General features: G+C 44.4%; 1 protein-coding gene across 2 annotated transcripts in view; it reads left to right on the plus strand.

Annotated features, from left to right (window-relative positions):
- The window catches only part of LOC147117704 (E3 ubiquitin-protein ligase RNF144B-like), a 105,424-nt gene extending 91,047 nt beyond the window's left edge, over positions 1 to 14,377 (plus strand). The window contains exons 5-8 of one of the 2 annotated variants that reach the window (XM_085988920.1): positions 209 to 419; positions 3,082 to 3,226; positions 4,262 to 4,351; positions 5,086 to 14,377. In XM_085988920.1, coding sequence (XP_085845046.1) covers positions 209 to 419; positions 3,082 to 3,226; positions 4,262 to 4,351; positions 5,086 to 5,226 — 587 coding nt within the window. In that variant the 3' untranslated portion in view covers positions 5,227 to 14,377. The remainder of the gene's footprint in view (positions 1 to 208; positions 420 to 3,081; positions 3,227 to 4,261; positions 4,352 to 5,085) is intronic. The other variant, XM_085988921.1, reaches the window with a different exon arrangement.
- The last annotated feature ends 281 nt before the right edge of the window (positions 14,378 to 14,658 follow it).

The raw sequence follows: 14,658 nt of genomic DNA on the forward strand, positions 1-14,658 counted from the left end.
AACCCTCGCGAAGAGGGCTACCCATTCCACAACAGCGGAAATGTAAAAAAAATTGCAATGATACATTAAATAGGTGAGGGAAAATACTAAGGTAACTGGTTATAAATTCTCTTTTTTTTGTAATGTCAGAGGGTAGGATTGAAAATAATTCAGCACTCAATTACCAGTGGTAATGAGAATTCATATGATGTGTTGGTTTTATTTTTAGAAGTCCATCTGGACCCCTCCAGGACGTGGTGCCCCGGAGTACAGTGTCAGGCCGTGTGCCAGATTGATGCAGCCGATTCTCACCAGGCTGTGCCAGTACAATGCCTCTCCTGCCACACACAGTTTTGCTCCGTCTGCAAGGCCAGCTGGCATCCAGGGCAAGCGTGTCAGGAGAGCCAGCCCTTCATGCCCTCGAAAGCAGAGGATGCTGGGTAAGAACTACGTACCTTGAAACAGTAACCTTGCCGTTCTCGGAATGAGCAGCACTGTGTGTGAATTTTAATGTATTTTTTTCCCCCCTTTTTGTGCTCATAATTAAAAGTGTCTAACATGAGACCCACAAATGTGAAAATCTGTTTTATTACAGTGTTACACCCCATGATTTAATGTATCTAGCCTGTGGGCTTTTTTGACAAGTTTATTTGAGTATAACAGACATGTAGCTCAACTGCAGTGAACACTAAATTAACTGGCAAAGTACTTAACAAATCTAAATCAGGATTAAAAGTAGCACTTCCAGAAGAAAGAGAGAGAGAGAGAGAGTGAGTAAATTTGCATGTCTCAAAAATATTCCAAAGTGCTTCACATACAAGGAATTAAATAGAAATTGCAAAATGGATACGGGCCATTTGGCCCAACCAGTTCATGTTGGTTTTATCCTCCACATGCGCATTAGTCCCAATCAGATGTACCCACGTCCCTTTATTCCTTTCTGAAGGGTGGTCCCTGTTGTCATATAGGGGAGAACGGTAGCCAGTTTGTGCACGACAAGTCCCACAAACTGCAGTGAGATGAATGACCAGTTAAACTATTTTTTTGGTGGTATTGATTGGTCAGGCTACCATGAAAACTCTCTGCTCCCCTAATAATGTCACGGGATCCTTATTGTCCACTGAAACAGCCAGAGTTAACGCAGTTTAACATCTCGTCTGAAAGCCAACCCCCCAACATTGTAGCATTCCTCCAGTACTGAAGTGTCAATGTAGATGAAGTGCTGAAGCAGGGCTCAAGTTTAGACTATTGGGATTTGGATTTGCCTTTCCCTTTAAAGAATAGCAGCAAATGTATGTAGTGGGATGTTTTAGTAGATTTTATTCATATAATTTTGAAATTCATCTGGGTAGAAAGGGAGTTTTATTGTTTTGTAAAAAGAAACATTTTAAATAATACTACTTTATAAAAAAAAAAAAAAAAATATCCATGCGGGGATCAATAATGTGATTAGAGATTGTACTTCAGGAAGCGCATATTTTTGGGCATGGCAGCCTGAGATCTGGTCTGTACCCGGTTTGCACTAGACTTATCAAGGCCACATTTTTATGTAAATGCAGGGTCATCCCCATAATACAGCTGGAATATCTGAGGAGCCCTCTAAACCCTCAGTGCATGTGTGAAACTGGCATTTCGAGGGAGGCAAAATGATATAAAGTCTAGTTTGTTGGGTAACCCTCTCCTCCACATAGAGCCACCCTTCGTTGGAGGACCTGTTCCACTATCTCTCTCTCTGTTGCGCCCTCTCTCTCTCTCTCTGCTCATACAGTACTGGATGTCAGACAAGCATTGTGGCAAATCAGAGACAGTGGAGGGGTCGAAAGAGGTGGTGTTGAGGTAGTGCTGGATGTCGTCAGCGTACCTGTGGAACCTGACATTGTGTTTTCGGATGATGTCTGAACATGAAGAACAAATGTTGTGCTCTGTTTACTTAGAGCAGTTTCTGTTTTCCAATGAGTCACTGTGTGGTGATAAATTTGCTTTCGATTAGTCTGCGTGTAATAACGAATTCACGGAATTATGTGATGGATTCATCACTTTTTAAATAAGTAGATCAAGGCTGGTTCCTTCATAGGTTTTTTTTTCTCTCTTTTGAAGATGCAAACTGCAAGATCAGCGAAAAGCTGAGTTTTTACCTTTTTTACTTTTTAAATTTTCTTACTCATTAAGACAAGGAAGGGCTGTGAATGGAACTCTTCCCATTTCAGGCACCCAGTGTCGGGTCAGGTGTAGCACAGCTATTGCAGAGTATACATCTCTCTCCTCTACCCCAATGTCTTAGCCCCCCAGCGCTCAAGAGTGCCCTCTACTGAATCAATGTGGCATTTCTCCCCATACTTGGTTGAAGTTGCTAAATTAGGGACTGTTCTATGCTGTGGACCCACTCTCTCCAGGAACTGGATTGAGACTGCCCATTTCACAAAGGACCCTTGCAACCAGCAGGCCCTAGGGGTGACAGACCTAACCCACTGTGCCAGCCAGTTCTCTGGTTTGGTAAGTGACCAAAGTGGATTAAAGCACTTGCTCTAAGAACTGGGGTAACTTGGGTTTGAATTCCAGCAGCCCCCGCCTTCCCACAACCAAGAGTTCAGTCCAATAAAAGAGGAGAAAAATAGAACATTTCTTTCCCGTTGTCTTTTTATTCCCTTTTTGCAAATAATTGGTGGTCTATCATGTGCTGAGAAAACTTTGAGGATTCATCACCAAGTTCTGGAAATGAGTCAATAAACTCACTGAAATTTTCCAATTGCTTGCATTTACATGGAGTCCACAAATAAAAATCTAGTCAACAAATTAATTAGATTTTGTATGGGGCAGATTATAGTCAATAGCTTTTGATATTTATGTGTATTGGAAAATTCCAGAATGAGACAATATGCAGAGATTGATGAATTTTTTGACGACACAAAACTAATTTGTTTATTTCTCTGGTGTTGATCATGAAATCTTCTGATATATTGCATAATAATTGTGATAACTTCTATTGTGCGTTAGGATTGTTTTGAGATCGACCTTGGTCTGTTCATCTTTGCCAAACTCGTAAGGCCTAAATACGCATGGTGAATTTTAACTAATTTTCTTTGCCTTTGCCTGTTTCCATAGTGTTCCCACCAGCCATGACACCGAAGCTCCCATCAAACAGTGCCCAGTGTGTCATATCTACATAGAACGAAACGAAGGGTGCGCCCAAATGATGTGTAAAAACTGCAAGCACACCTTCTGCTGGTACTGTCTTCATAATCTGGATGTAAGTGTCTTCCTCAGAAAGCCTGTTAAGTCACTCAGAGGTTGCTTGAATTCGTTTGATTCTTCTCATTTTGTTCGAGTGCTGACCTGGGCAGAGATTCTGATCGAGGCAGAGGTGGCCATCTGTGCAATGACTGATCTTATGCATCAGTCATTGTGCGTCCGCCCTCTCCCTTTGCCCCACCCTTGGCAGTTGTGCCTTTGGTTGCCTAGAATCATAGAATCTTGCTGCACAGAAGGAGGCCATTCAACCTATTGTGAACTGTGCCAGCTCTTTGAAAGACCTATCCAATTAGTTCCACTCCACTGGTCATTTGCAAATGTTTCCTTTTCAAGTAAATATCCAATTCCTTTTGAATGTTACTGTTCAATCTGCTTCCACCATCCTTTCAGGCAGTGCATTCCAAATCTTAACTCGCTGCATTAAAAAAAATTCTCTTCCTCTCCCCTCTGGTTCGTTTGCCAATTATCTTAAATCTGTCGCCTCTAGTTACCGACCCTCCTGCCAGTGGAAACAGTTTCTCCTTATTTACTCTACCAAAACTCCCCATAATTTTGAACACCTCTATTAAATCTCTCATTAACCTTCTCTGCTGTAAGGAGAACAATCCCAGCTTCTCTGGGTCCCACACTCTGGAAACCCCTCTACCTCTCCTCCTCCTTTAAGTCCCTCCCTAAAACCCACCTTTTTGACCAAGCTTTTGGCCACTCCTGGTATCTTCAACCTTGGCTTGGCTTGGCATCCATTTTTTTTGATTAAACCTCTGTGAAGCGCCTTGGGACATTTTCTATGCTAAAGGTGCTATGGAAATGCATGTTGTTATGGTAACGGTAGTAACTGTTACTCTAAGTGCCATTTGGGTTAACCTCTAAAACAGCAAACAGGAATGCATTAAGCACTTAAAATGCCAATCTTCATATACAGTGTTATTGGTTATTACAAATTGATATTGAACCAACAAATTGTTGACGACACTCAATAGAATGTGGTAGTTCAATGTATTTTATTCAGATGTAGACAATTTGTATTTTTCAGAATGACATTTTCTTAAGACATTATGATAAAGGTCCATGTCGCAATAAACTTGGCCACTCCAGGGCCTCCGTCATTTGGAACAGGACCCAGGTGAGTGGAGTAAATAGAGGTGTTCAAAATTATGGGGAGTTTTGGTAGAGTAAATAAGGAGAAACTGTTTCCACTTAAATTCTGCACTGATGTTATGTAGAGGCATTGGCCTAGAAATTCAGATGTGTCCATTTATAGATATATAGATAGATATATAGATATATAAATATACATACTCAGAAGAATATCCGGGACAGAAAGTATGACTTTGTAATGGGAACTGAATGACGTCTGTACAGCCTGCTCCAATTATGCCCCACCTTCTAACCCTACTTCACCTGGAGATGCACTTGGTCCTGACTGTGTGTGTGTATTAATGAGAGAAACTATAATTAGCACAATATATGATGATGCTACAAGAGGTTAAAGGTATTGTATACATCAAAGCTCTTTAATTTGCTTCTTTTTGGAGAACTTAACAGTGTTCTTTTCTGATGCAGACTTCTAGATTGGTTTAAGATGTTTAAATCCTTCAAAAAAAAGAAAGTGGAAAAGATAGCAAGTGGGCTCACAATCTGCCTCCCCAGGGGGTAATGCTGAGAATTGGTTTTGCACTAAGAATTCTGGAATTTTCTTTAGTCTGAAATTCCTGGCGATAATATTACTTTAATGATTGCAGGAGAAAGCACTCGGGGTCTGAACTTGAGTCTTGATATCCGTACAGCTCGACTACTGATCCTGTGCATTACGGAAACACTAAGGACCATGCCTTTTTTTCTCCCTCTGCTTTGCAGGTTGTCGGGATCCTCTTTGGATTAGGTCTAATTGTACTGGTCACATCTCCGCTCCTCCTCCTGGCCTCTCCCTGCATCATCTGCTGTGCCTGTAAATCCTGCAGGAGTAAGAGGAAACACCATCGCTCGTCATCTACTTAAATTGTAGCAGTACCTGATCCTATGTTCTTCTGGTGCCAAGACTTCATTGCTCCACCTGGTCATTCTTTCAGGTGAAGTGCCTACTGGATCAGTGCTGTGGAAGCACATGCAATACGGATTTTGGGGGAGGGTGGTGGGGGGTTGCTTAGACTTTGGATATATCATTGTAGTAATTCAAGGAAGCAAGTCACACCGTGTGGAATCGGTGGATACCTTTTGACAATATTGTCCCAACTGTCTTTCTAATGCTGGCTGCTACAGCCTACATCGTTTAATAATCTGAGGCTCACTGTATTTTCAGCTATTTGTTCTACTACCCCCCCCCCCCCACTTTGCCTGCTTTCCCTCAGCAGACCCATTGTGCTTCAGCCATGTCTGTTGTTACCATGATCTGTGTTGGCCATCTTGGGGCAGGATAAGATTCTCAATTCCAATTTCTCTCATCCTCTGGACGATGCAATGTTTGGCTGCCATAAAATGCTATATCTGGTAGTTTTGCTAACAAAAAAACAACGTTGAGATTCACCTGGAAGGAGCAACTTGAGGCTTGGACTCAAAGCCACCTGTTCCTTTTGGATGAGAAACTGCAGTGCTTTACCGCTAGGCCTACATTCGGATGTTTGGACTACGGTTGTTGTTGTTTCATTAGTGCGTTGCTAGGTTTCACTTTTCCTACAGAACACTTTAAACTTATTTGTTATGACAAACCATAGCTTGGTACGCTCAAAGGCAACAATCGCACAACTGGGTGACAAATCTTGTGCAGCTTCTCATCACCGAGTCCGCAGGAATCTCATTTCAAGTAACTGTGCAGGACATCTCCTTCCTAGTGAATTCTGAAACAGTGCGCGCACACATTTGCATGTACCATTGCCATTAAATTGAGACAACTGAGCACAGTATACAGATCTCGCCATGGGTTGAGAATTACATTTTTAGAGAAAGGAGATTAATTTTGGGAGCTGCTGTAATGGCCAGAAAGCCCCTTTCAAAGCCTTCTCGGAAGCCTGGTTTCAGTCACAGCAGATGTAGCATTTGGAACATTGCTTTATTGGTGATAGAATCATAGGATTTTACAGCATAGATACAGCCCATCATGCCTATGCTGCTCTCTGAAAGAGCTATTCACTTTGTCCATTCCTCCTTGTCCTTTTCCCATACCCTTTTCATTTTTTCTTTTATTGATCCACTTAACAGCGGTCATGGATTCTGCTTCAACATTGTTCCTGGTAAGGGATTCAAGTCCTAACATCCTTATTTGTTCTTTTTAATGATCTTAAATTTATGGTCCCGAGTTACCAATTCTGATCAGTGGAAATGGTTGTTCCCAATTTACCTCATCAAGCACCTTACAATTTTGAACACCTTCATCAGATTTGCTCTTAACTAAACCCTCCAGACTCGACTATTCCAGTGCTTCCTGATTGGACACCCATCTTCCATCCTCCATAAACTCGACCTATCCAAAACTCTGCTGCCTGTATCCTAACACGCACCAAGGTGTGCTTACTCATCATTCCTGTGCTCGCTGACCTACATTGGCTCCCAGTAAGCCACTCCTCGATTTTAAAATTCTCATTCTTGTATTCAAATCCTTCCATAGCCTCAACCTCCCCCAGCTCTACAACCTTCCGGAAACTCTATGGCCTAGAAATTCAGTGGGCTTTGCGCCCAGTTACCGCCCAAAGAGGGCTTCTGCGCCAGTCTGCAAACTTCGGGCGAACTTCATTGACGCGCTAATTGCGGCGGTAGCCGTTAGCGCTGCGCCGCCACCGATGACGTCATCGGTGTGCGCAGCGCCCTGGTACCGCCCCGACACCGGCCCAACCCCCATCTTCAGTAGCGGCCGCCTCTTCCGTGGCGGCCGCTAATAACATTCGGAGACCGGGCCCGTACAGCAGCCTTAGTGGGGCGCTTTAAGGTGGAGGTGCGGCCGGCCGCTTTTTCGGCGGCCGCCTGCCCGCACCTCCTTCCCCAGCCTCCTCCACCCCCACCCCCCGCCCCCCCCCCGCGGCATTGCCGGCTGGTTTCCGGGAGCCCGGCACTTCTCCGTTGTGCCGGGCTCTTTTGCCGGCACTCGCAATCGGGGCTCCGGCTGCTGCAGGCACCTCCCCCTTAAGAGAGGGAGGAAGGCCTGCAGTACCGCAGCCTGCCGCTCCGCTGCGGGTGGCGCTGCGGCCACTAGCGCGCCAATATTCAGTTTCAGCGCCCCAAGCGGGGGCGGCCACACCCTTGAACAGCGGCCGTCCTCGACTTTGGGCGCTGAAACTGAATATCGGCTGGGCGCGAGTGGCTCCGCGCCCAGCGGTAAATTCTGGCCGCCAGCAAGCTGGCGGGGCTATAGCTAATTTCTAGGCCTATATTCCTCCAACTCTGGCCTCTTGTGCATTCTCCACTTCCTTTGCCCCACCATTGGTGGCCGTGCCTAGAGCCGTCTAGGCCCTAAGCTCTGAAATGCCCTCCCCAAGCCTCTTTGCCTCTCCACCACTCTTTCCTCCTTTTAAGACTCTGTTTAAAACCTACCTCTTTGGCCAAGTGTTTGATCACCTGTCCTAATGTCTCCTTGGTTTCAAATTATTGTCTGATTACACTCCTGTGAAGCGGCTTGGGATGTTTTATTACGTTAAAGGCACTATACAAATACAAGTTGCTGTCTACTGAAAAAAGCTCCAGTCTCTCTAGTCTTATCTCATAACTAAAGCCTCTCATCCCTAATATCTTAATTCAGCTCTTCTGCACCTTTTCCATGGTCTTGACATCCTTCTTAAAATAAGGTGCCCAAAACCAGACACCGTATTCTAACTGCGACCTAACCAATGATTTATTTAGATTTTCAGCTAGTCACTGATAGTTCCTGACAAATGTCCAGGTTAAAAAAAATACTCCATGGGAGCTTAGCTTGTCTCCCTGCAGGAAGATGCATGTTTCCTACTGCATTGTTCCGGCAGGTGTGAGGGAGTCCTCTGTTTAGAATCCCTAGTCTCTCCTAGTTATTGACCTGGTTGTAACAACAGAGTCATAAGAATAAATAAGACAGAAAGATGAGATTTTGAAGAGGGGAAAACAGAGATGAAAATAGGTTGGGAATCTTAGACAATATCCAGATTTAGAGACTGGAATAAATTCCACTGACAGTAACGTAAAGAACAAAATTATACAACGCAGTGCCCTTTGATGTAATCCTTCTAAATTAGATAGCACCGAGATCTTCAGAGACTAGAAGGTAAAGGTGTCACCCACCTCACGATGACAGCTGTTCATGGATGCAGCAATGTGGTGAGCTCTGGCAACCCACAGTTTAGACCATCGTGGCGAGAGAGAAAATTATCCCAATTTGGAAATCTTTGCTCACCTAGGCCTGAATCCACCAATGTCCTGTCTGGTACAGTGGAATGTCTTTCTGAGGGCAGCTGTACTGAACTTTGTTTTTCCAGAAAAGATAGCGAGATCAGTCATACGCAGGAGAGAACGCATAAGAAACCGTTCTCAAAGCCCGTTTCTCAAAGAGCACAGATCCTACTGATGAATGTAGGAGCTATTTTTGCACTATAACCTAGATTATATTTTATAATAATGACATTCTAGCCTCCTGAATATAATTGCGTGGTGTTAAATGTTAAAATCAGCCAAGTATGTGTAAGAAAAACAAAAATCAGATTATGTGATTGGCAAAATGTGATCAAATGCACATTTGGTAAATTAGATAAGGGATAAATTTTAAGAAATTATGCTCCCGATGCAGAGCTTTGTCTGATGGGAGCGTATATTAGGATTTTGGGTATGAAAGTAAGTGGGCTCTGCAGGATTTGCTGATCATTATCTCCCTCTGTGCATCTGGTAGTCAAAGTTGTGTCGGGAGCACAAGTCTGTAAAATTACCTCTACTGTGTTTAGTTAATTGTAATACTGCAAGGTCTGATGACAATTTCATCAAAGAAACTTTTTTTAACATGAGGGTATTTTTCTGGGCAAGGGTTCTCTTTTTTTTGTCTGACACCTTGCCGTTGAGGCAAAGGCTACATGGCCTGCTTGCAGGCTGCTGCCCACATGTGGTCCTTCCCTCTGATCTTGCCGCCCTTCTTGAGTGTATGGGATAGTGCCTTGCGACCTTCTATGCCCACCTGAGAGGGCAGACGAGGCCTCAGTTTAATGTCTCATCTGAAAGATGGCACCTCCGATAGTGCAGATCTCCCTCAGTATTGCACTGGATTGTCAGCCTAAATTATATGCTCAAGTTTCTGGAGTGGGACTTGAAACCATGACCTTCTGTCTCTGAGGCGAGAGTGCTACCACTGAACCATGGCTGACGGCGCTACAGCCTTCCATCTACATCCTGCCCACTTGACTTGGCTAAGATTGGGAAAGGAGCGAAACAGGGCCTGAGCCATGTTTGCTTGGCAAGTGTTCGTTGTGGATGCCAAAAATGACTAGAAATCCCTTTAAAGAGCAAGTGTATTCCACAGGAAGTGACGCACAAGGGTTGATTTTACAAATGTATGAATTTAATAGACAGAAAATGGGGACCAGGCCCATGAGTTCCCAATATGTGCTCCCAGCAGGCAAGCCTACCCGCTGATGGTGAACGTTCATGGGATTTGCCCTATAATCCCGAGTGTACTGTTACTTGGCAGCTCAGTTGTCCTCTGTTGCTGAGCCTCTGTCCTCAATGATGGGAAGCTGTCCTCTGGTAACATCACCAAGAAGGGTGGAAGGTTGGGGGGTGTGGGGGGCAGCACTGTCGACCAATGTTCCCTTTGAACTGTGCGGGTGCGCAGCTCTCTGAAGGTCCCGTGCAGCCGGCTTTTAAATAGAAAAACCGCGCACTAGCAGTATCTTGAGTGGGCTGCGTGGGCCCCCCCCCTCCCCCCAAAAAAAAAATTGCAGGGAACTTTGCTGTCAACATGTGTTGCCATTGGGAGCCAGTTGAAGATGGGAATCTACACAAACTGTTCGCAGGCTGGCTCTGGCCAGCAGTTTTGTTACTCAAAGCATCAGAACGAAGAGAGGTCTGAGAAAAAGCAAAATACTGTGGCTGCTGGAAATCTGAAATAAAAACAGAAAATGCTGGAAATACTCAGCAGGCCAGGCAGCATCCTGAGAAAGAGTTAACGTTTCAGGTCGATGACCTTTCGTCAGAACTGGTTTCTAAGAGGTCTGAGCAACATTGATAAGTGTAGAGAGAGCTCTGTTCATAAGGTCTCAGATTATGTGCTTTACCTATAAGATTCTGACTTTATCCTATAAAGATTACAAAATCACTTCGTGATGCTCTAACCCAAATATCCAGCTTTCAACAGCATTTTGTTTTTGCCTCTCTGTGCTTTCAGCAAGGAGCCGCACTCATGGGGGAGTCATAGGTCGGAGAGGTGTAGCTCTATGTCTGGGCTCCCTGTGAGTTCCCTTTTAAGTACTCACATAATGTCACAAGCGCTTACACACAGGAAGGATGTCTGAGCCTAGGATTTGTCTTGGCTCTTCCAGATGATGTTTTAATGTTGTTTTAGTTGGATTTGTGAATGTGCACGTTCCTTTTCGCTTCATGGTGCTGGGCTGCCATGGTGATGTTTTGCATTTTTTATGTTGCAATCTTGCATATCAGTCACTTTTTAAAGATTGTTAAAGTTGGAATATTTACACCATATTTAGAAGTGGCCTGGGAACAGCTGGCTATGCTTGTGTCCCTTGTGCTGTGTCACTAATCATAGAGGGAAATTTTCATTGCGGTTAGGCAAAGATTTGGAACCCAGTTTGTAAGCTGGCAGTGAAATGATGCCATCTGCAGAGTTTCTGACGTTATTATACTGTGAACAACAAAACTGGCGTTAAACTTTCCCAGGACAGGGCAATTTAATTTGCCTTCCCAAAATAGTGACCGTTTCACTTTAATTGATGAGAGAGTCTGGTGGCAGTTTCGCTGAGAAACGGTCAGCAATTCTGGCCCAACAGCAGAGCGTTACTTCCAACTCTGCCAGGAGTAGCAACACAAGATGGCATTGGCTCAGGGGGAACTTGGGACAGAAGACAGGATGTGTACCTAGAGGGCTATCTCTGTCTGGAGCGGGTTGCAAGGAAGGTTGGCTGAAGCCAGGACGCTGGACTTATTTAAGAAATGGCTAGATTCTGTAATGGGGAGACAATAAGGATTCCTGTGCTGGAAGGATGAGATCAAATAGACTAAAGACCCATCTTCAGCTGAACAGAATGATACAATATGGGGTAACACATCGATTAGAGTTTGGTACCAGACCAGGGCTTCAGGTGACATCCGGAACTGTAGCAACAAAGCTTGAGTACTTTTAGCAACATCGTCTGAACCTCTAGATGCGTTTTGTCATTTAAACTGCATTACTCTGTGTAAGATATATAGATGAAATGCTTTTATCCTGTTTTCCATGAGTTTTTAAATCTTCCAGTGGCAGGTATTGTGGTAGACAGCCTGTTCCATGAGTTGGACTGAAGTGATGATGGAGTTTAGTTTCATTGTGCGATATAGGTTAATCATAGAATCTTACAGCACAGAAGGAGGCCATTCGGCCCATTGTGCCTGTGCTGGCTCTTTGAAAGAGCTATTTAATTAAACCCACTCCCCTGCTCTTTCCCCATAGCCCTGCAGTTTTTTCCTTTTCAATATTTATCCAATTCCCTTTTGAAAGTTACTGTTGTATCTGCTTCCACCACCCTTCCAGGCAGTGCATTCCAGATCATAACAAACCGCTGCGTAATAAAATTTCTCCTCATCTCCCCTCTGGTTCTTTGATGCCATAGAGATGGGCTCTGCAATTTTATTTTGAGGCCTGAGCGAGGGAGCAGTGACAGCTTCCTGAGAAGAGGCCCAGCAAGGTAAGTAGTTACATTTTATTTTGTGGTCAAGAGCAAGGTTGCTTCTCCAGGCCTCACAAGGAAGCCTTGGGCCTCCCTTGTCCTGGGCTCCCCTCCCCCCCACGATCGTGTCCAGAGTCTCCCTCACCACTTACCTGGGTCCCCAGCTGCGGCCTCCTGCCGCCTGAATTCCCACTTCTGGCCAGTCCTGGCGGATCAGCAAGAAAACTTATGGTAATGAGGCTTGTCCGTTAAGATTGGGCCCCTTGTGTTCGGGCAGGTTCAGACTGGAGCCGAACTATTTGCTGGTGACAGTTCTTTATTGGACACTTCTACTTTTGGAGCCCTATTGGAAGTTAGAATGTGCAGACTGGGAATTATATAAAACCACCTGCTTGAAAATTAAAAATTTTTAGGGGGAGGAAAAGAAATTGTGATTTGCTTTATTTTATTGTTGCTGTGAGAAACTGTTTTAATCTCCAAGTGCTGGTGTAATTTGCTCTACTGCAAAATCTCAGTTGTTACTGTCACAGATAACGGGACGGGGAGTCCCTGTCGCCTTTGTGAGATTTGGTTTCCCATAAAGCAGCAGTGCTATAAATCATGGAAAGTAGGGCCTTGGAAAGTTGGCTGGGAAACCTCACTTCAGCCCAATCATCCTGGCCCCTAATTTTGCGTCTAATTTTAATGCTGTGCTCTTTAACTGGACTTTATTGGGCTTGTGAGGTAGACCTCGAGACCAAGCCCATGAAGCCGAGATCACACTTGATTCTCCCCATGGAATGCAGTCTCACCGAGAACTTAAAAAAAAATGTCTATCAAGTAGCTGTGCTTTCCTCACCCTTCAAGAATCTTGATCAACAGCGCAAAGGTTGAATTGCTAAGGCTAAAATTCAGAACTGCTGAGCTTTTAAAAAATGCATTCTTAGGATATATGTGTTGTTGGCATGGCCGGTATTTATTGCCCATCCCTAGTTGCCCTTGAGAAGGTGGTGGTGAGCCACCTTCTTGAACTGCTGCAGTCCATGTGATGAAGGTACTCCCATAGTGCTGTTAGGGAGGGAGTTCCATGATTTTTGACCCAGCAATGATGAAGGAACGGCAATATATCCCCAAGTCAGGATGGTGTGTGACTTGATGGGGAACTTGGAGGTGATGGTGTTCCTGTGCTCCTGCTGCCCTTGTCCTTCTAGGTGCTCGAGGTCACGGGTCAAGCTATTTATTCCATTACAACTGACTAACAAAGACTTGAACTTGGTGTGGGTTTAAAGGAGGTTTTATATATCCCTGTTTACTGTTGCTGGCTGGGGAGAGGGATCTCCATGCACTGGTCGCCCCTATTTATACTGCACTTTGTTCTGTTCTACATGTAGCCCCCTATTGGAGACTGGGCTGGGGGGTGGCAGAGGCAGGTGTCCTTATTTGGATAGTCTCAGTCCTTTGTGAATCATGGGACATCCTTGCACAAGTACATGGAGAAGTGGTTCCCTAGCCAGGCAGATTTTAAAATGCAATGAGATGAATGCATCCTTTTTGGGATCATTGGACAGATTGTATTATATACACTTATTTAATATATTATCAATCTTTAATTTTACTCTAAGGAAAAAGAGTCACACAGCAGGGGCTTACAAGCCATTATGATGAGGGTACAAGCCTGTGGGTCTGACTCCGCACACTTATCCCACTGGAACAGGCAGCCTTAACCCAACAAGGTGTGCCGCTTGTTCTTTGGCGGGCACGCTATTTGTACTGAGTGGTGCAGCTGGCATCAGGAGCGTCATGCGGCTGCAGTAGGGTTGCCAACTCTGGTTGGACATATTCCTGGAGGTGTCATCACCTGACCTCCTGCTTCCAACAGCCCAGTCGAGCAGCCTTTATCCCCCATTTCTCTATCTTTATCTTTATAACTTAATAGAAAAAAGTGTCAATACCCCAATGATTTTTCTCCCGGGTGTTGCTCAGAGCAGTGTCCAGGAGATTGCTCTTCAATTCCTGGAGACCCCAGGATTATCCCGGAGGGTTGGCAACCCGAGGCTGCAGTCAGCTCCACTCCAGTAATGTTAATGCCACTTACAACTGTCTTGTGTTCCCTTTGCAGTCCCAGTCGTTAACTTTAATACCAAGCCTATGTCTCAATGTAATGAAATCATAAAAACAACATTGTAAATCCATGCACTTTATATCTGTGTGTATATATATAAATAAATAACTCTCTCTATAACTGTGCCATATTGCTGAACAATGTTGAAAGTTTGTAAGAAAATGAAATAGTTTGGAAGCTTATGTATATTTTTGTTTGATATTAAAATAAATAATATTACTTATCCTTGTATAGTGCTTTTTATTGACATTTGGCTGCTTCCTATGTCGGTTGTACATCACAGTAACAGCGGAAGAGGTGCGGTTGTGACAGTTTTTCATTCTCAGTAATGTTTACGGCAGTGATACTTCTAGTCTGGCCTGGGGCCTCCTTGCGACCTGCCTTCCCCTCACCTGTGACCTTTGGTAGATTTGCTGCTTCATGCTGCTCTGGGCCTCCGTTTACAGCTGTGTGATGCTGACCCAAGCTAGGATTCAGAGCTTGTTTCCTTTCCCTGCAAGAAAGCAAGGA

This window comes from Somniosus microcephalus, chromosome 5, assembly GCF_052327205.1.
Source record: "Somniosus microcephalus isolate GS21.2 chromosome 5, FLI_Smic_1.0, whole genome shotgun sequence".
Classification (NCBI taxonomy): domain Eukaryota; kingdom Metazoa; phylum Chordata; class Chondrichthyes; order Squaliformes; family Somniosidae; genus Somniosus; species Somniosus microcephalus.